The sequence below is a fragment of the Macaca thibetana genome, chromosome 3 (assembly GCF_024542745.1).
Source record: "Macaca thibetana thibetana isolate TM-01 chromosome 3, ASM2454274v1, whole genome shotgun sequence".
NCBI lineage: Eukaryota > Metazoa > Chordata > Mammalia > Primates > Cercopithecidae > Macaca > Macaca thibetana.
In genome coordinates this window covers 85,271,692-85,292,705 of record NC_065580.1, presented here as the reverse complement: position 1 = coordinate 85,292,705, position 21,014 = coordinate 85,271,692, and the positions used below count along the sequence as shown (strand labels likewise).

Sequence of the window (21,014 nt, the reverse complement as noted above, 5' to 3'; positions counted from 1 at the left end):
TGTGCTTCTGTGTGGTGGAGGCTGGGTCATGTGCACAGTCTAGCTTCAAGTCAGGCTAGTAAAGAAAAGGTATCCAGAGTTTTCATTTTCTAATGGTCCTCATAAAGTGTGATTTCCAGAAAATAGGAAGAAGTTTCACACTGTCATTAATGAATGCTCAATATCTATACATCGTTCCCATGTGTTTCTTTGAGTTCATGTTCCAGTAAGGTCAACAAATAGGAACAGGGTTTCCACAAATTTGAGCAACGTGAAATGGTCATTTTGCAGTCATTTACTACAGTAAGGGTTAACAGAGTCATAAATGTCCCTCAATCTAAAATATATTTAGGCTTTTCTAGGTATTTGCTTATTCCTGTTAGTTAATCCTTCCTCTGAGTAGTCGGTCAATTCTTACCACTTACAAAGATATTTTTTACTATTTGCTGCTGCACTACAATCTCTTGAAATGCTCGGTATGCATAATGTTGTATGTTGCTGTTTCCTTCTGCATTTTATCTATTTATTTATTTATTTATTTATTTTATTTTATTTTATTTTATTTTATTTTATTTTATTTTATTTTATTTTTTGAGACAGAGTCTCGCTCTGTCACCCAGGCTGGAGTGCAGTGGTACGATGTCGGCTCACTGCAATCTCCGTCTCCCGGGTTCACGCCATTCTCCTGCCTCAGCCTCCCAAACCGCTGGAACTACAGGCGCCCACCACCACGCCCGGCTAATTTTTTGTATTTTTAGTAGAGACGGGGTTTCACCATGTTAGCCAGGATGGTCTCGATCTCCTGACCTTGTGATCCACCCACCTCGGCCTCCCAAAGTGCTGGGATTACAGGCGTGATGCATTTCATTTTATTTATTGACTATATGAGAGGGAATCATTACCATGATTTACAAATACAGATATATATGTCTTTTAGCTGACTTAGTATTATCACCCTTAAGTCAATAGACAGACATTTGTTTTCTTACACTTTAACATCTTTAACATTTGTTTGCATCTTACAATAAATAGAATATCATAGTTATATGGCTAACTTTTTTTTCTTTTTAGCAATATATAGACCAATTATGTATCTTATTAATAATCATATGTTAGGATTGGTAAAATGCAGTAACCATTAAATACAAAAATAATCACCTACAGATAGACTATCAAGGTCATTATATAATTATGCCTCTTAGTTATCAACGTCTTTATTAATATTATAGACCTCAGAATCAAGATCATTCAGGAAATTATACAAACCCAAGACAAACCCTTACTTCCATTCTTCTGTTTTTACAGCTGTGTCTTTCTTCTCTGTTTATCTCAAAATGGCACCCGTGGCCTCTTCCACAGCCTCCTGGGGATGTGTGAATTATACAAGGGAATCCTCAGGCCCATCAGGGACCTGTGTCATCTGCTTTCCTGAATCCCCTAACAGAGAGCCAATGTTCTCCTTTTCCTTACTTGATTAGTTCAAAGATCAGTTACCCTCTGAAGCTCCACCTCAGATTTAAACAAATAAACTATGAAAGCCAGGATCATAATGCAATTTTTCTGTGCTGGCTTCTTCCATCAGAAAGAATCCGTTATTTTGCACTCCTCCTCCTTCGCTCAAACTGCTTGGGGATCAATCCTAACAATGGCATCTATTTGTATCATGATCTATGGCCTTCAGTTCACTTTTATATCTATAGCCTCCCTTAACTTTCACGGTAAATGTGTGTTATGGTAGAATGATTATTCTCATTTCACAGTTAAAGAAAATAGTTTTTGACCAAGCTCTTGTAATAGTGAATGGTTGATTTCAAATTATACTTGATTTTGAAAATTTCACATTAGTTGTTTTTCCTTATGCACTCTGCTCTTTAATATCCAGGCTTTGAATATTTCAACTTCTTCCCTTTTATTTTTGAGTTGAGATTTAATGATCTTGTAATAAAGAGTTTAAACAAATAATAGTACTTTTTAGTGTCTTCTAGAAACAAACAAAATTTAATAGACTTTATATGTGCTATCCAGTATTTCTATTAACTAATTAATTCATTTTCAATTAAGTTTGAGAAATAATCCCACAAATTAATTGTTTGGAGCAGGGTAGAAATTTAGTATTTGTTTTCAACACAAACTAAATGTTAATGAATATACTTTAAACTAACATTGATCTTATTTGCCTATAATCTTGTTTTCGACACCTCTTTTATTCTAGTTATGTTTCGCCTTTATGACACGGATGGGAATGGCTTCCTGGACAGCTCGGTAATTTTTTGCTTCAAATTTTCTGTGAAAACTTCAAAGAGTTTCTTCTGAAAAATGCAATGAATAAATGTATAGTTATTACCACAGAAGTCACACTTAATGTAATTTACATCCACTCATATGGCATTTTTATCTTTTGACGTTTTGAAAGAGAGTGATCTGAGGAAACTGCTGGGATTACAGTTGTTCTACTGAATAGTTTTGCTACCACTACACGACTTTTTAAGTTTTTTTTCCTGCACTGAAGTTAGGTAAAAAAAGAAAGGCCCCAGCCTTGTCTGAATAAAACATAAGATTAAGTTGAAACCATTGATCTAGAATGAAGGAAAAACTATTCATAACATTTGGCATTAAGGAAACTTGAGACTATAAGTAGAATTTTAAGGATTTGTAAAGTCAATTTAATTATCTCATTATTTTCCCAGTTTTACATGGTATCTTTAGTTCTATATGCTGCTGAAATAGACAAATATATTTACAGATTGCTTTCACAAACTTTGCTTTTTAAATATCTCATCCAATTTAATATTCAATTTACATTCTTACAGTCATAAAAAATAAGAAAATACCATCTTTACATGCTTAACTGAAAGGAAAAATTAAACGTTTATTTGTAATATATGGAAATCATTCCTAGCTTTCAGAGAAATAGAAAGTAGTTTTTCGTCCTAGTGCACAGATCAGTACCATGCATGAAAGTCCATCTCAGGTTCTGTCCAATAATCTACCTTATGTTTGGTAACATATTTTGCATATTATATTATTTCTTGTTCTATCAAGGAAATATACAAATATTAATAGAATAAGTGTCATCATGGAAATTTTGAAGTGCACCATTTTTAATATATTTAATATTACTAAAAAACAAATGTTTTGATATATTTAATAATGACTGAAATAGACATGATCTCTGAAAATGAGTGAGGTTTTCTCATCATCTGATAGACCACCCTATGGCAGCTAAAATAGACTTTTAAAAGCAAAGCAATGAGGTTGGAAGCCTATTTATGTAACTTTGAGTAGGATAATGGTATATTAGCTTCTCCAGAGAGAGATTAAAATATATAACTCCTACTCTAGGAAATGACCATCACTCTGATTGATGCTGTTACTGTGGGATTTATTATGTTTAAGTCTCAGTAATTTTTCAAATACTGGCCGGGCATGGTGGCTCATGCCTGTAATCCCAGCATTTTGGGATGCCAAGGCGGGCGGATCACCTGAGGTCAGGAGTTTGAGACCAGCCTGGCCAACATGGTGAAACCCCATCTCTACTAAAAATCCAACAATTGGCCAGGCGTGGTAGTGGGCACCTGTAATCCCAGCTACTCGGGAGGCTGAGGCAGGAGAATCACTTGAACTTGGGAGGCGGAGGTTGCAGTGAGCCGAGATCGTGCCATTGCACTCCAGCCTGGTCAAAACAGCAAGAGTTCATCTCAAAAAAAAAAAATTTTTTTTTTCAAATGCTATTATTTTTTAGTGCCTAATGGCCTTCAGTTTCCCAGTGGAAATACCAACCTACATAATAAATTTGCTCATTTTATGGTGCCATTTCATGACTAAAACTTTTAATTTCTTTTAGATACTTTACTATGTTATTATAGCACTTGTGACTACACTAATGGAAATTATATTTTAATGGAGAGTTGTTTTATTTAATGTTTCTTTTTAAATTAAGTTAAAATGATGACTCTTTACTAGGCTTCAGCCATGGGTTGGCAGTTGATTTGAAAATTTAGTCAAATAGTCCTTTTTTTTGGTCTCTGGCCATTTTTTTGTTAGCATATACAGCAGATTACTAGCAATATTTAGAACTATAGTCCCAATATTAAACAATGAGTTGGAGATAAATATATTTAGTTTTGGTTAAACAAGTCTCTACTTTTTGTAATTAAAGGTCTGGATTTCATTTCTAGGGTTTTCTCCACAATACCTACTGCTCCAATATTTTTCCTTCACTGTCAGGTTTAAATTGTACCTTCTGACATCATGTGTCTTGATAACGTTAAGGTGTGGCAGTTTACCTACTGGGGGCAAAACAGAAAGAAAATGATAATTTGAAAATTGTCACTATTTCTAATAATAATAGTTAAGATTTGTCGATCATTTGCAATATGGCAAACAACAAAATAAATGCATTTTGTATAATAACATGTTTAATCTTTGCAGCAATACTATGAAGGAGGTAAAGTTAGAGTAGCTATTTTGCCAATGAGAAAACTGAGTCTTAGGTGGGCTGGCATACCTAATATCACATGCCTACATAACAGTCCACAAAAAATAGTTTCTGTTCTTAAAAGATATCCAGAAACTTTAACACTTCCAAACCATTAATGCATATGTAAGCAAAGATGGAGTAGGTGAGAGATTAGTCATGCATGTGTGCACACACATGCACACTTTTAACCTATAATTCAAAGGGATTTATGTTTTAAAATTTGTTAATCTGTAATAAATACATTTATATTTGTATTACTTCTGGGGCAGCCTGTCTTACTTAAGTAACATATTCATAATTATATTTTTTTTTTCTGGAGAGAGGGAATACAGCTTTCATTAGTTCCTCGGAGGGAACCACGGCTCCCCAAAAGAGAATCTGTCTTATCGTATTTCTTCTCTATTCCATGAACATCGACTACATATATTAGATTAGAGATTTGAGTAGAATAATCTTTCACTACTGTACTTTCAAGCTTCATTCTTTAATACTTCTTACATTTTAAATCATACACCACTTTTCAAATTATGTCATGTTTTCACGTAGAATTACAAGCATTTCACAAAGCCATGTTTCATCTTTTCTGTAGATAGACAAAAATTAAAACATTCGATAAATAGGTAGGAAAATGTTTTAATTAATTTAGCCAGGTCGTGTGTATTAACTTGCAATTCTTCAAAGAGTTGATAAATGAGCAGAATAATATGGAAATTCAAACTAAAATTTCATTCTCTCACAAAATAAATGCTACATATACTTGCCCTGCAAACCTTGACCCCGAACACTCTTCTATCAAAAGCAAATTATTCGATACATGACTAGAACAGTCAATATACATTCTCAGTGTATCAAGATAAAAATAGACTTCTCACTTGTCCTCAAATAATTTTTCCACCCTTTCACTTCTGTTTTCAAGCCAAAGGTTCAGGGAATTCAGTGTCTTAAAAATCACATGGGACAATATATATCTGCTCCTGCTTTCTTCAGACACTCTCTTTTAGTAGAAGAAAATGTATTTTTTGTACAGTTGTGCCCTCTCCTGGTGAACATTTCTAGACAATGTACAAGATAAATTTATATTTAGGATTCTCTTTTCTTTATATAGTTAATTAGACCTTTAAAAATTATTATGTACATATATATATTCCCATGGAACTCATTTAACTTTTTAAGTTACACATTGAATGAAACAATTCCTGCAAGTGAAAGATTTAAAACTCACTAAGATCTTGTAGTCATATTTTTTATCTCTCTTTCTCTTCCAGGAGCTAGAAAATATCATCAGTCAGATGATGCATGTTGCAGAATACCTTGAGTGGGATGTCACTGAACTTAATCCAGTAGGTATATGAATGATTTCACTATTGGCTAAATTCTGGAGGGCCACTCTCCTTTCCTTCCCCTTCCTCTTTTCCTTCCTTCCTTCCTTCCTTCCTTCCTTCCTTCCTTCCTTCCTTCCTTCCTTCCTTCCTTCCTTCTTTCCGTCCCTCCCTCCCTCCCTTCTTTCCCTTTCTTTCTTTCTTTCTTTCTTTCTTTCTTTCTTTCTTTCTTTCTTTCTTTCTTTCTTTCTTTCTTTCTTTCTTTCTTTCTTTCTTTCTTTCTTTCTTTCTTTCTTTCTTGCATTCTTTTTCTTTTTCTCTCTCTCTCTCTTTCTCTTTCTTTCTCTCTCTCTCCTTCCTTCCTTCCTTCCTTCCTTCCTTCCTTCCTTCCTTCCTCCTCCCTCCCTCCCTCCCTCCCTGCCTCCCTCCCTTCTTCACCCCCTTCCTCCCTCCCTTCCTTCCTCTCTTCCTGTCTTTCTTTCTGTCTTTCTTTGTCTTTTCTGGGACCCTAATATATTCCTGTCACTTGACTTTGTCTTTTGATAACTAAGTTACTATTTCTAATCACAAGACAAAGTGGATTCTGAATCAGATAACAAGGTATATGTGGAGTTCTGAAGCTCTTAACAGTAACTTTTGCTTTCTTCCTCATGGAAGTTATTTTAAATGGTGGTCTTACATACATGTGGATAAGCAGAAGATCCTGATAGACACTGCCAAGGTCATGCCATGCCATAAAAGAAGGTGGTAGTTTTCCATGAACAGTGCATTGTGTTACCTTGCATATATATGTGTTATATAATGCTTTCAACTCTCTGAGGTAGATACACTATTTTTTTTCATTTTGCAGAGGAGTAAATTAAGACACAAATATGTTAAAATTATTTGCCCAAAGCTCTTTAGCTAGTTTGAATCAGGAATTTTTAATTAAATTGTTTTGAGAAAGAGTATCTAAAAATGCTTATAAGAGCATAGAATTCTTATTTTGAATAAATTTCAAAATTTCAACATTATTCAAATGCATATTAAAATATTCTTGATTTGAAACCATAGTTTTGGCCACAAAAATATTCTGGGGAAAGTTCATAAGAGATATTGAGCTTATATTATTTTTTAAACCTTTAGCAAAATATCTATGAATAAAGCAAATGCAAATACATTTTATTTAAATCATTTACATTTTATGCAAATTCAAGAAGTGTATATTTAACCTCTGTTCACATTTATGAAGTAAACAACAGGATAATGGCATGATTATATGCTGCAAGAACTCTGATAGCATTTTCCTGTCTTACTGGGATTAGAATTTTTCCAGTTTTAAATCAACTATTGGGAAATGCATATGCTGTGCTTATAGTGAGTGGCAGATGTCATTAACAGGTTGCCATTTGTATGTGGAATAATAAAGTATATGGTAACATGCATTTAATTTATTGTTTGACTCACTTTAATATTTTCACTGTAAGCCAGGAATTTCTGATTAGTTCTGTTGCCCTTTTAATCGACAACAGCTTTCTCCTCTCCTACTTACCTTGCTACCTGTGCAGATGAGTCATCTATCAATCAAGCCAACTTGTTACTAGAGGGAGAGTGGGAGGGGGATTTGTTTTTCCATTCAGGTTTCTAAACAGCGAGCACTACCACTTCTCATCAAAAGTATTTTTGGTATGTGCGTGTGTGGGAGGGTGTTTGTAGCTTTGAGAAAAAGGAGATCAAGATGCTAGGAAGAAGGGGAGAGCTGGTAGCTGAGTAGTCTTTCTACAGCAAATACCTACTGTATTTGTCAGACTATTGACTGGAGAATACAAGCAATAAACTATAGCATTATTTGACATGTGTGTTACTGATAAATCTGCTACTATTCCAGGGAGCTGAAATGGTACAAAGTTTTACATTATGTCTGCTGTCATGGGAACTGCCTCATCATCTTGCCTAAGGCTTCAATAATAGCTCTCATTGTAAACAAATGTACACATCAGCAGGCTTCTGATCATTTGCATATATAAATAAAGAGAAATGGGCCGGGCTTAGTGGCTCATGCCTGTAATCCCAGCACTTTGGGAGGCCGAAGCAGGTGGATCATGAGGTCAGGAGATCGAGACCATCCTGGCTAACACGGTGAAACCCTGTCTCTACTAAACACACACACACACACACACACACACACACACACACAAAATTAGCCAGGCATGGTGGTGGTCACCTATAGTCCCAGCTACTTGGGAGGCTGAGGCAGGAGAATGGCGTGAACCCAGGAGACAGAGGTTGCAGTGAGCCGAGATTGCGCCACTGCACTCCAGCCTGGGCTACAGAGCGAGACTCCGTCTCAAAAAGAAAATTTAAAAAAAAAAAAGAGAGAGAGCGAGAAAGAGAGAGAAATGTACACTTGAGGTTGATTGTAGTAGTAGGGAAGACTGGAGTGTCCCTAGAAGTTTTTATCAAATTAACTCAGGCTCTACACTCAGTTCAATCTTATTTTTTTATGAGGCCCATGGGATTTGAGACACAGAGGATGGCTTTAACGTGAGATTTATTAGGTACAAAAAGGAAAGCATCACCCATCTGAAACAAATGTTATTGTTTTACTTCTCTTATGATTCTCTTATGATTGTTTTATTTCTCTTATGATTGTTTCTACTAATTCATCAGCAAGCTCTTGAGAATCGGGGGAGAAAAATAATCTAATTTTCAAATACAATACTTCCTGGGTGAAGACACCAAGCACAAGAGTGTCTAGGCAGACAATACTTCTACCAACAAATTAAATATTTCATGCATTGCATCTTTTCCAATCTCTGTTCCAATGCTCTCTGCATTTCTCTTTTTTCCAAATTGATTAACGTTTTTGTATTATATAAAGACAGTGAGTTCCTTTCTTCATTAGAATTCTTACCATGTTTGCCATCTTGATGCCATTAGATGGGAAGCACTTTGCTTTCCCAGCAACCAAGGGTAGTATGTTTGGAACTTATATATAATTTCCATTAATAATAACACAAACAACACTATATGACACTGACTCTATATGCCAGGGGCTGGTCTGCTTATAATACATTAGCTTATTTAATCCTCACAACAGCCCTTCTGGATAAGTACTGATACTGCCACCATATCACAGAGAGGTAAATGTATTGCAAACAAACACCGCGGAGAACATTTTAAGACATTACGTGCAAGTCATCTTTAGAAACGAAGTTTAATTAAACATGATTTGATCCTTTAACTTCTTGACTCTATTAAATTCTGATAGGCAATTAAAAAGCAACTAAATTCCCTCGCCCCTTACTACTTAGCAAAGAATTATATGAGCTCTTTGCCATGAAGTTAATTTGTTCAGACATTTTCTGGCATATATATGAATCTGAAAAATAATCTGGAGAAAGTAATTAAAGACTACTTTCACACTTATTAAAGATTCTTCTTGTTTTAGCCGTGCTGTTCATTGGAAAAATGTTGAAAAGTTAAGCACTTATTTCTAAAACGTGATCAGTGTAAGTGGCCAGGTTTAGACATGCTAACAAAGTCACTACTTCATCAGTAATAGAATTAATGTTGTACTGAGTTACCAAGGCAGTTATCCCAACTCTCCACTTAGCTGTTAGTCACAATTGCATATGTGGTAGCCTATGAAATTTATTTTATTGATTGACCACACATTTTCCCTTATCTCCTCTACTCCAGATCCTCCATGAAATGATGGAAGAAATTGACTATGATCATGACGGAACCGTGTCTCTGGAGGAATGGATTCAAGGAGGAATGACAACAATTCCACTTCTTGTGCTCCTGGGCTTAGAAAATGTAAGTATTTCCACAGAGGAGGGTGGCCTGGTGGTGAGTCAGTGGGATCTCTATTACACATTTTGATTACAAATTGATCTGATCATTTTCTACCATGAAGCATGTAGTGAGTGCCTGGAACTTTTAATAAGTATGCCACAGTGCAATTTGACAGTAACTCCTTGTGTAGGAAACTTGCCACACACATATTGATGCACTTTAGGTATTACTTTAGGATCGAAAATATATTCTCTCTCTTTTGTTTTCCTCTATTTAAAGGGCAATCTAGTGTTTTTAAGTTACTGACCTCCTTATATTATCTAAAACAAGAGACTCTCCAATATTATTGTATTTTGCAGTTCTTGTGTGGTGCTTCATTATTTCAATGTTCCTCCTACCTATAAAGGTAATCTATTTTATTGATAACTGGTACTTGGAGGAGGCAGTTAAATATCTGCAGTGGTTTAAAGAATAGTGGTGCAGAAGTCATTACGGTTTCTGCCATTAAAAGTAGTGACAGGACCTATATAAACACCAACCTATATAATCGTAAGTTTTTCTTGAATCAGCAGCAGCCAGGTTGTCATTCCATGCCTGTCAAAAGTTTTCTTAGAGTAGTTCCCCTAGTTGCAATTAAATACCATTATGAAGGAATAAAATAAATCAACCTAAGATAAGAATGTAATATAATAATGACGTTGAAAGCAAATCTTGCTGACCCAGCCTTGAAGCAGATTTTAGTTATTGTTAGTTTAAAAATCTGATGACATCTATAGTGGATGCTAGATTTTTAAATTCAGCATTAATAATTATATAATAATTAGATATAATATGTGTACAATAACATGTCTGCTTAATTTCAAAGAACATTAGGGGTGGAAAGCACAATGACATTGTAATATTTAGAGTTTTAAGGTGTAAGACTATAGTATTCACCACTTTGCTGCCAAACCCAAAACTTTTCATACTTCTTGTTACCAACTGAAACAATTTTACAGATTCAAGACTATATCATAATTATTCAAGACACCAAATTTTTAAAAGTCATTTCTCAAGATATCTTACTGTCTGTGTTTGCGAAACATATGAGTGTATATAAAAATATGTTGGCACGTATGGGTTTAGGAATATATAAATGGGCTTTAGGAATATACAAATGAGCTAAGGGTTAAGGAATATGTATCATTTTAGGAATAAATAATGGGCTTTAAGAGATTACCATTTGTTTTCTTTTTTACCTGGGTCTTCAAATTCTTCTAAACTCAGTTGAATCTTACTTTTCATGAGGCCCATGGGATCTGAGACATGGCCAGAGGGTGGAAAACAATAAAATACTAATAGGTGACATATGGAATATTACCCTTAAACTAATCTATTTAAACCAAATATATATATATGTATTATTGTTAATAAGTATATATTTCTACACTTAAAAATTTTGTGAAACAGTATTTCCTGGTACCTGAAGTTCTTATACTACACATAACTATCTTTTTAAAATGATATTTGATATCATATTTATCTCTATATTATAAGTATTTATTTAATTGTTCATGTACCTTATGACAAAAAAGCATTATGTAAATCAGACTGCTGGGAGAAAACAAACGAAAAACTGACAAAATGTTGACATTTTAAGGTTTAATGTATACTTTATCCTGAAAAATTGTGTTCAGATAACTTTAGTCTGGAAATTCTAATAATAATGGTTCCCTACAAGGACGTTTTATGTTTGTAATGCTAAACTTTGTATATTCTAAGCATTTAGGGAAATTTTAAGATGAGAGGAGGGGACATGCAGGAATGAGCAAGTATATCATCTGGTAGTCGAGGGTGGGATAGAAAAGTGCAGAAAGGGACAGTCAGATGGCTATATTTTAAATATCACAAGAGATTTTTTGAAATGATATTTTTCTTTGGAAACTATTGCTGATACCTTATTTTTTATTTAATTTATCAATGTAGATATTTGTGAAGTTATAAAAATTAGCACAGGTAATAGAGTCCACAAATCTTACCTCATTAGCTTCCAGTGTAGTATTATTTCAATTGTAAGGCAATTCTATGCATTTAATGTGCACTCTATTAATTATACATAATTTACTTTCTAACAGTATTTGTAAATTTATTTTTTATGTTTTTAGTTAAAAGGGAGTGTTTGGAGCTAAATAAGAGAAATCTATTTAGAGTTTTATGATAGCAACAGAGCTGGGTTCCAGAGTTGTGTTTCCAGTGATGGCCGCTAGATGGCAGAGCCACATTGTTTAACCTTAAGAGAGCACCTTAAATCTGAGATTAGATTCCGCCCCCGCCCTATCTCTGTAAAGAACAACTTTAAAAGAAGAAATTTCCCGTTTCTTTCATTTTTGTGAAAAAAGCCACCCACATTTTAAACTATCTTTTAATAAAATGTATAAGCCATATAATCATGTGTAATGATCACAAAATACAGCATCTATTTGTTAGAAAGAGCTGTTTAACTCTAAGGCATGGTAATTGTTTTAAAAAGCGGGAATGACACGGAGACAGCTGAGTGATGAGAGCCTTTTTTAGTAATTGAGATATATTTCCTTTCTGTAGGCAGTTAATGTGTTACGTTATTACCTGGAGAGAATTTGATTCATGAATCTATCCCTTCACCTTTGCTTATTTAATTGAAAATCTAGATACTGCAGTTTGAAGTTGGCCACTTATTGTAAAGCTTGTCTTGTTAGGTTGTCCTATATGTTATTGTCTATTGCCAATTATGAGCTCGGGGAGTAGGTTCTAATTGATAGTGCATATAAAATACCACAGTGTATTTGAAAGTGACTGTGGTGTCCTAGCCAAATTACACAGAAAAGGAAGTAGTCCTGGGAGAGTAATCTTCACTTCTAATGTAAGGCACAACAGTTACGATTTCAGTGCAATTTATTTTTCTTTATCAACTATCAAGTAGTTTAAAAGCTAGTCTTTTTTTTTTTTTTTTTAAAGAATATCTGTTTTGGTACCAAAATCAGAAATGGAGTTGATGGGGACCAGATTCTACGCCAAATAGTAAAGAGTAAGATCCATTTCTTTTCTCTTAGAAGAGGCTCTACAAACTTTACAAAATACAAGACGAAACGGTCAGAAGTGGTATAGAGTGTTAGTGTCTCTTACATTTGAAGGAAAATTGAGAATTTGGATGGCTTCGTGATTCTGACTACCACAATAAAAATTTATATGTGAGACTTATCCATTCTTCCTTCAGAATTCATCTCACTGGAGAATTGTTTTTTTAAAAAAATATCCCATGTAATTAAACACTTTATCTAGAGGTAGATTCTGTTCCAGTGATTGGAAACTGTCTGCAGAAGGAGAGATATTAAATAATTTTGGCTGTGGGGCCATAAGGTTTCTGCCACAACGGCTTAACTCTGCTGTTTTGGCACAAATGCAATCACAGAAATTATGTAAATGAACCAGAAAAGTTGTTTTAATAAAACTGCATGTGCAAAAATAGGTTGCTGGACAGGTTTGACTCAGTGTCATAGTTTGCCAACCGCTGACCTATTCTATCACCAATTTGTCAGATTAAAAAACAGAAAAAGTTTTTAATTTATTTTAAATAATTTGGAAGAAAGGAGTTTAATACCTTTTATTTGGCAAAAATCAGACAGCCACAGCATGACATGAGGACAAACAGACAGAAAGCATAGGAGCAGTGAACATCATCAAATTGATCAAATAACAGACCCTGGCTCTGTTATTAACTAACTAGGTCATTTTGTGCCAGGCGGTTGCTCTTTCTGGAAAAATGAAAAGTTAGTCAGGAAGAGAAGTTAGTGTTTCCTAATACTCTTTCAGTTCAAACATTCCTATTCCTGCATGAACGAGATAATTAATAATGCTTCAATTTCTGAAATCTCTACTTTTGGATCATCATTTAATTTTTTTCAAGGAAAATTCCTGAATTTATATTATAGGGAAAAGAGAAATGTACGTTTAAGCAGTTCAAGGCCTAGCTTGAAATAGCGATACCTTAACTTGTTGTTGTGGATTGTTGCATCCACATCTAGCCTGCATGGTTTCTGGATGGTTTATATTTCGGTCTCACTATATGTGTGAAAAAAATCCTGGTCTTCAATTCTTATAGGTCATTTAAACTTTGCCTTTGATTGAGATGGTTTAGGACACATTTTTTGCTTGACTCTCAGTAAAGTAATATGCGAAGTTTTCTGTGATGAAATTCCTGAGTGATGGAGAATTGAAGACAACATACTCTTGGTAGATTAAATTATATTTTGGAAGCTGATGTTCAGCACATCAATTTTTAAAAGTTTTTAATTTGGTTAAGAGCGTTTGTTCTGCTGTCTATACTTTGCTCAATGTAGAAAGCCGTTACAAAACTAGATGAATGCAAAAATTACTGAGATTCCAGATTGTGTCATTTTTAAAATGACTACGTGGTGTAACCTGCTGTTGATTTTGCATTTGAGACTCAGGAATGGCAGGTGACCTTACAATGTGTGGTCTGGAGATGAACAGTTGATGACAGCTCCACTCAGAATTTTAAAACTTTTCTCTGCATTCTCTTTGCCCAGGCCTAATAGAGCTCATCTTTTTGTCTAAAAGGGAAGCTTATTTCACATTATCATAATTTTTTTTGGACACCTTGAATAAAAAGTAAGGTAATTTAATAGTCTTTGTTATTTAATGAGTTGGAAGTAATTATTTGTAACATTAGCTCATATATTTTTTTTTATATATATATAAAAGTTAAGTCAGTTGAAACATAACTAGGTGTGGGGAGAGAAGCATGTGGGTTAGGACATCAGTGAAATTTCTCCTTGAGTTCTTCTGAACAAAAATTATTTATAGTAGCCCTAGTTCACTTGAACATTTTATGTGATCTTGGAAGTATTTATGGAAAAACTAAAACTTTAGAATCAGTAGGATAATGAAATAGGTTTTGAAAGTTCTAAACAGCATTATTTCCTTTGGAACATCCCTTTGCCTTCTAGGGAACTAAGAGTTGGGGAAAAATGTAAAGTTCCTTCTCAGCATGGAGTAGCCTAGGATTCATTAAGCATTTCTCTGTCATAAACACAGATCTGAACAGCTTCATTACAATATACAGTGTTATGTCTGATGATGAAAAAAGAGCACATTTTAATGAAATAAAGTGAAATTTTAGGTATTTTTCTCAGTTCTTTTGGCTGAAATATTGGGATGTTACATAACGCAACCCAATGAGGGTAATAATATTTGCTGTTTATATAACACCAGTCTTCTGAGAAACCAAATTAACTTCACAGGTATTGTATAATGAAACCTCACACCACAGCCCGGAAAAGGGAAGTGGGTACTTTCCTTTCATTAGAGAGGAAGATAGGAAGAAAGGTGAAATGGCTTATCCACATTTTCACAGTAGGCTAGGAATCAAGCCTTTCTGGATGCCCTGCTTATTTCTGTTTTATAAAAAATAAATTCCCTTTTGTGATAATAAATATATATTTGCAGTGGAAGTACTAATAGGAATGTGTTCTACTGGCTGATAGAATCTAAGGGACAGATTCTTTCTCTCCCCGTTAAGTTTACATTCTAAGCAAGATAAACAAGACAAGACATGAAAATAGAGAGCTGGAGTATAATTTGCACTGCTGAGAAGTAATTGGCTCCTGGTTTCAATTTCTTCTCTTAAAGAAGTCACATACATATTTCATCCCTTGCATATTTTGGCAATGTATCCAGCTAAGAGCTATAAAGCTATTTAATTTGTTTTTTTGGTAAAGCATTTTATGCCTGGGTAATGGATTTTGTACATCAGTTGCAGCCTGTAACATGGATAAGTGTTCTGATTGACAGAACACCCACGTTCAGACTTGTTTATTTTTTGATAAGGAAAATGCCAGCTAACTTACTCCATATGTGCTCTTCAAAGGATGAAGCTTATTCACATGTAATGGACAATCATTTAAAAATAAAATGACAAGATTACAAGAACAGTAATACGTACGAAAATTCGATTTTTGTCCTTTTTACTTAAAAATGTTTTTAAGCATTTAGCTACTACTTTTAATTTTTAAAATATTAATTTAGTTTGTAAAAAATTAACAACCCCATATTTAATCTTTCCACATAAGGATGTTTAAATGTTATTTGAGGGGATATAAATTTTAAAATATAGACAGTTTTGAAAATATAGTGAAATATAGCAAAGTTAAATATATAAAGTATTCTATTCACATGATAATGCTACTAGAAATCTATGACTCACCCAAACCAAAACAGGAGATTCAGAAATTTCTTAAGTTTTGAAAGAAAATTGGAACACCTGTGTTTTCAGAAGTTTTCTGTATGACACCTGCGTAGCTGTATTTGTTGAGACCTTTGTGAGCCCCTTGTCAGAAAGGTAAATCTGAGAAATGTCAAGAACTGTAAAGGGTTTACATTTTATAAAATTTACCCTACTGGAAATTAATGTGCTAGCTTGCCACAGTTTTATGGATGCTGCCAGAGGACATGAGACTCCTGAGTCAGAGACAATGGACTTTGTTATTCACAACAAAGAAAGTAACAGGAGCTTCACGTTTAAGTTCACCTTGCCTCCAAAATCCCATGGGAACAACAGAGTGGGACCCAAGTAATGATTGTACACAGCATCAAGTTTTGGAAACCCTGACTTAGGAAAACTAAATGAATTATAATGTGTAGGAAACAAACCCATTTAACCTTTGCCTACGAGAGAGATTATTTTTATTATACTGTAAGTATAGTAAGCAAACCAGCCCTCACCTCTGGAGGGAGACATGTCTCTATTGTCCAAGGCTAGGCTGTTTGTTACTCAAACATCTTTGAAAATATAGTCTTAAGAAGAAAAAAAAGAAAGGACAGTGCTTCTGCTTTCAAAACATGAAGAAATTCAAGAGACCCACTGAGAATTATCGCCCAGGAAGCATTTCATTAATGTTTCATGTTATGATGCAAATTTGACATTTCTGGTTCTAATGTAAGAATTAGTTACTGTAGATTTTCTCTAGTATTACAAATTTAGTGGTTTATCCCTTGACTGGGAATAGGAAAGGTAGTTAAGAGCATTATTATTAATATTTTATAATCAGGAGAAACAAGATGATCTGAATATATTTATACTGTCTCACTACTACAGGACTAATGTTAATGCCCAAGCACTTAATAGGTGCTCAAAAATTATTAGGTGAATGTGTTCTGAGAAATACGACAATTTGGCTAACCTGAAAAGTTATGATAAATAATGTTTTCAATAGAATACCAATAAATGTTCATCTGTTTGATTTAATTTGGTGATTAGACTACAAAAAATACATGTTAATGGAGAAAATGATGGTAGCAAAAGTAATGATATATAATAATTTCATTTAATATCTTGACCTTCTTGTAAGGAGTTCAAGAAATTCCTAAGCATCATATTATTTAATTTTATTTTAATCTTGAACAATGCAGCTGTGATTAAACACCTACACAAGTAACTATTATGATATAGAGAGTTTTACTCAGAAGAGAAAAAAATGAAATGTTTTGCTAAAGTGGGAATTAATTTAAACCCACGGTTGTATTGTGGCAAATAACTATAGTGATTGTTATAAATAATAATATTAATACAGTTTTAATATTTTTACCTTCTTTCTGTGAGATTAAAACTACTTATATTTTATAAGAGGGGGCAAACAAAATGATAACATCATTAAATCCTTTAAAAAGTTTACCTTTTAAAATATACTATTTCTGGCATACTCAATATATTAATATAAATTGGAATACAGTATAAGGACTCCTGGAAGCCCTAGAATGTCACCAATAACTTATCTTTTAGTATTAGTTTTCCATCCCATCCCATTCCTCTGCCACTTTACATGACCTGATCACCATGATGAATTTTGTATATTAAGTAAGCAAGGGTTAATGACGTCTTTGCAAGTTTTTACTTATCAGGCTCTTCCACTGAAGGGTATTTTGTCTTTCTATTTATTTATTTGTTTATGGAATTGTGCTGAGGATAAAGTATTTAAAGGAGAGGCAATCACGTCCCTGATCCATTTGGCAGGTCATGACGATGGCTTGGGGTATGCTGTTGAGCTGTTAATATTAGACAAGAATTCGTGGGTTGCTATAGCATCGGTGATTTGTTAGCACTATCTCATTTCACTGGAGCACATGTGTTTTTCTAAAGGCTCTGCGGTGATCTTGGAGAAAGTCAGGGATGAAGTAACAGATTGTCTTCACATGCTTCGGTCCAGCTCTGAATTTTATTGGCACTTACATCTTTCACTGTTTATTTCATTAAGTGAAATCTGTTTTTCTTACGTCCCATGCAGAACGTGAAGGATGATGGACAGCACGTGTGGCGACTGAAGCACTTTAACAAACCTGCCTATTGCAACCTTTGCCTGAACATGCTGATTGGTGTGGGGAAGCAGGGCCTCTGCTGTTCCTGTGAGTACATTTGCTCTGCCTGGACATCATCGCCTCCAGTGAGGAAAGGTTGATTTCGTGGAACAGTCTTATTTGTAGATGGAGACCTAAAATCCGATCCAGACTGTCTCTGTACATGTGATTTACATTTTCCTGTACTGTGTTTTTGAATGTTTAGGTTACTCTAATTTCTTCAGTTTTGGAAAAACCTACCCTTGGAAAAAAATGAAGGACATTTTCCAAGTCTTCCGCAATTTTCTTTCCACTGTAGTTTAATTTATTCTTGTTTCCCATTTCTTCAGGGATTGTTTTGAAGATTTCTACTAGTTTTTCATACTTACATCTTATTCATATTTATCCCCCTCTCCTCACATGTTAGTCACTTTATTCACATGAACATCTTATAATGAGTTGCTTCCTTTGGGTATTTTTGTAAGTTACATTAATTGATTAAAAATAGATTTGCACTAAAATTAGGAAATCACAAGATACACAAACTAATTTTACACCTCAAGCCTATTATTTTTAATGCTAGCATAAAGAAAATCTTCATATATGGTTATTAGATGTTGGAATGCAAAGCATTGATGATTAATGAGTTCTGGCCATTTAAAAAATTTCAGTTCACTCATCTTTGCAATTTTCACTTTATTCTGTTAACTCAGTACTACCAATTAGAATGTTCTTATAGTGTATATAACAGTTAGTTTATAAAATCACCTAAGCAATTTTAAATCTACAGCCTATATACCTGAGAAAATTCTACAATCCACAATATTCCTGATAGATAAGAGTAGATATCATAACCTCTTCATTTAAGATCTCCATTAATCCATCAATTTATCTCTCCCCAACCTTTTCATCTTGTACAGAATTACTGAAACTGTCAAGTTCATTAGACACATTCCATTGTTGTGCATTTAATTAAATCTAATGTCTTACCTGGCTTCCATACCATTCATGGCTTATAGGTTTTTTGTTTGCTTGTTGGTTTGTCGTTAGCTAGCGGCTTTGGTAATATGTTCGAGAATTTCCTTACTCTCAGCTGTATTATTTGAAATTTAATATCATGTTTTAGTGCCACATATGTATATGATTTCTGAACTGTTTGCAAATTTTGATAGTTACCTGAAATTTGCCATGTGTAACATAGTCTATGACAGCTACGTTTGAAAGGTTAGTTACATGTTAGTTACATTAGAACATTCTCCATACACAAAGGAAGTACTTTGTTTTTAAAGTTCTATTATATTTAAGAAAAGGAATTTTTGTGGTAGAGTCTGTTAATAAGAACACATAAAACAAAATGATAGGTCTCAAATAAGATGAGTGATATATGAAGAATGAGAATTTTGCTCATAAGCTTTTACTGATTAGTGTGGTAAATGCAATACTCAATATTATTTTTAATATAGAGGACAAGAGAAAGCATCTTTTCTCCCTCAACGTTGCCAAAGAAAATCACAGATATGAATATTTTGGAAGAGTTTTACCATATAAATATTATGTGGATTTAGTGTTTTTCATTTTAATTTGAGGCATTGGTTAGTTTTTTGTTTTTGTTTTTATTGAGGAGGCTATATAGTTATTTTTAAGTATTGTTTTATATATTTATGCATTTAGAACTCTTAATTTGGAACCAACATTTTATTAAAAGAATACATGTAGTTGACCCTAAATCATATTCAGACTCAAACCATAAAGAACTTGAAGATACCAAAATGTACGTCTTGGTTTTCTGACACATGTTATATGTATACATAGATACATATATTTGCTTATGTGTATGTATACATTTGCATAGTAACATAAATTTTTGCATATGTATACAATATGCCGCCCAGCAAAGGCTGTTGCTTTTGGACAAATGATGCCATGATGGCCGAAGGCCTGGCATGTATGATGAAATCTATTCTCTGGAAATAGACTAATCAGCCATTTAAGATTTAGATAAGAGACAAAATAGCATAAACTCATGGGCTTTATTTCCCATGCCTGCCAGCTGCTCTCATGCCTATACTTTGTAAAATATAGATCTCTTCCTTCTAGCAAATGACACCAAGCCATTTGGCAGTCATCAATTTGTCTTTAATATTTTTGTCATCTGGGAATTATTGTGAAAAATTTGAGTGAGGACTGATTTAATTAAGCATTTCCTGCTATGCCATGATAGAGGAGCCTTGGTTTTTCACATGCATAATATTTCCTGTACTAATTGGCCTTTTATATTCCATGGTAAAAACAGTCGACTTGGACTTCTCCTTGATGTGGCTGATTGGATTGATTAGGGAGCAGTGGATATGAAATGAGGTTCTGTTAATGTCATTCTTTCTCTATAAAATTACAACCAGGACCAGGATTAGCTCTGAATTTGTGTACCTGTTTCCTTTCAGTCTGCAAGTACACAGTCCATGAGCGCTGTGTGGCTCGAGCACCGCCCTCTTGCATCAAGACCTATGTGAAGTCCAAAAAGAACGCTGATGTAAGTTTGTGTGCATGCTTGCTTTCTGAAAGTGGCCATTCTGTGGTGTGTCCTCTTACCACAATGATGTCATTCTGTTCTAGGTCATGCACCATTACTGGGTTGAAGGTAACTGCCCAACCAAGTGTGATAAGTGCCACAAAACTGTTAAATGTTACCAGGGCCTGACAGGACTGCATTGTGTTTGGTGTCAGATCACAGTGAGTAACAATTGGAAAACAAATCCCAGCATTCACCCACATTGAAGACTGTGTATCTCATGCTCTCTGAAAGTCCTGCCCTAGAAGGGCTTCCTGAGACTCAGTGTAAGCATATAATCACGGAACTTCTTATTTCAGCTTGTTTGCAAAGAGATAGTCTCAGGGTCAGATTTGTCCCCATAGAGTCCAGAATTTTAGAGCTGATGACAATCTAAGAGATGATACCATGGTATGGTTTTTCAACTGTGTTCCATGGACTGCTAGAGGTTCCCAGGAAGGTAATCAGACGCCATGGCTAGGAGTAAGCAATGCGAATAGGATACTGATTGGGTAGAACTTGGCTCTCCCTTTACTCCACA

General features: G+C 34.3%; 1 protein-coding gene across 16 annotated transcripts in view; it reads left to right on the top strand.

Annotated features, from left to right (window-relative positions):
• Nucleotides 1–21,014, top strand: part of DGKB (diacylglycerol kinase beta) — a 778,174-nt gene that overhangs the window by 211,385 nt on the left and 545,775 nt on the right. For all 16 annotated transcript variants that reach the window (XM_050783046.1, XM_050783047.1, XM_050783043.1 and 13 more), the window contains 6 exons: nucleotides 2,192–2,241; nucleotides 5,725–5,799; nucleotides 9,460–9,579; nucleotides 17,877–17,994; nucleotides 20,367–20,455; nucleotides 20,539–20,655. In XM_050783046.1, the coding sequence (XP_050639003.1) occupies nucleotides 2,192–2,241; nucleotides 5,725–5,799; nucleotides 9,460–9,579; nucleotides 17,877–17,994; nucleotides 20,367–20,455; nucleotides 20,539–20,655 (569 nt within the window). The remainder of the gene's footprint in view (nucleotides 1–2,191; nucleotides 2,242–5,724; nucleotides 5,800–9,459; nucleotides 9,580–17,876; nucleotides 17,995–20,366; nucleotides 20,456–20,538; nucleotides 20,656–21,014) is intronic.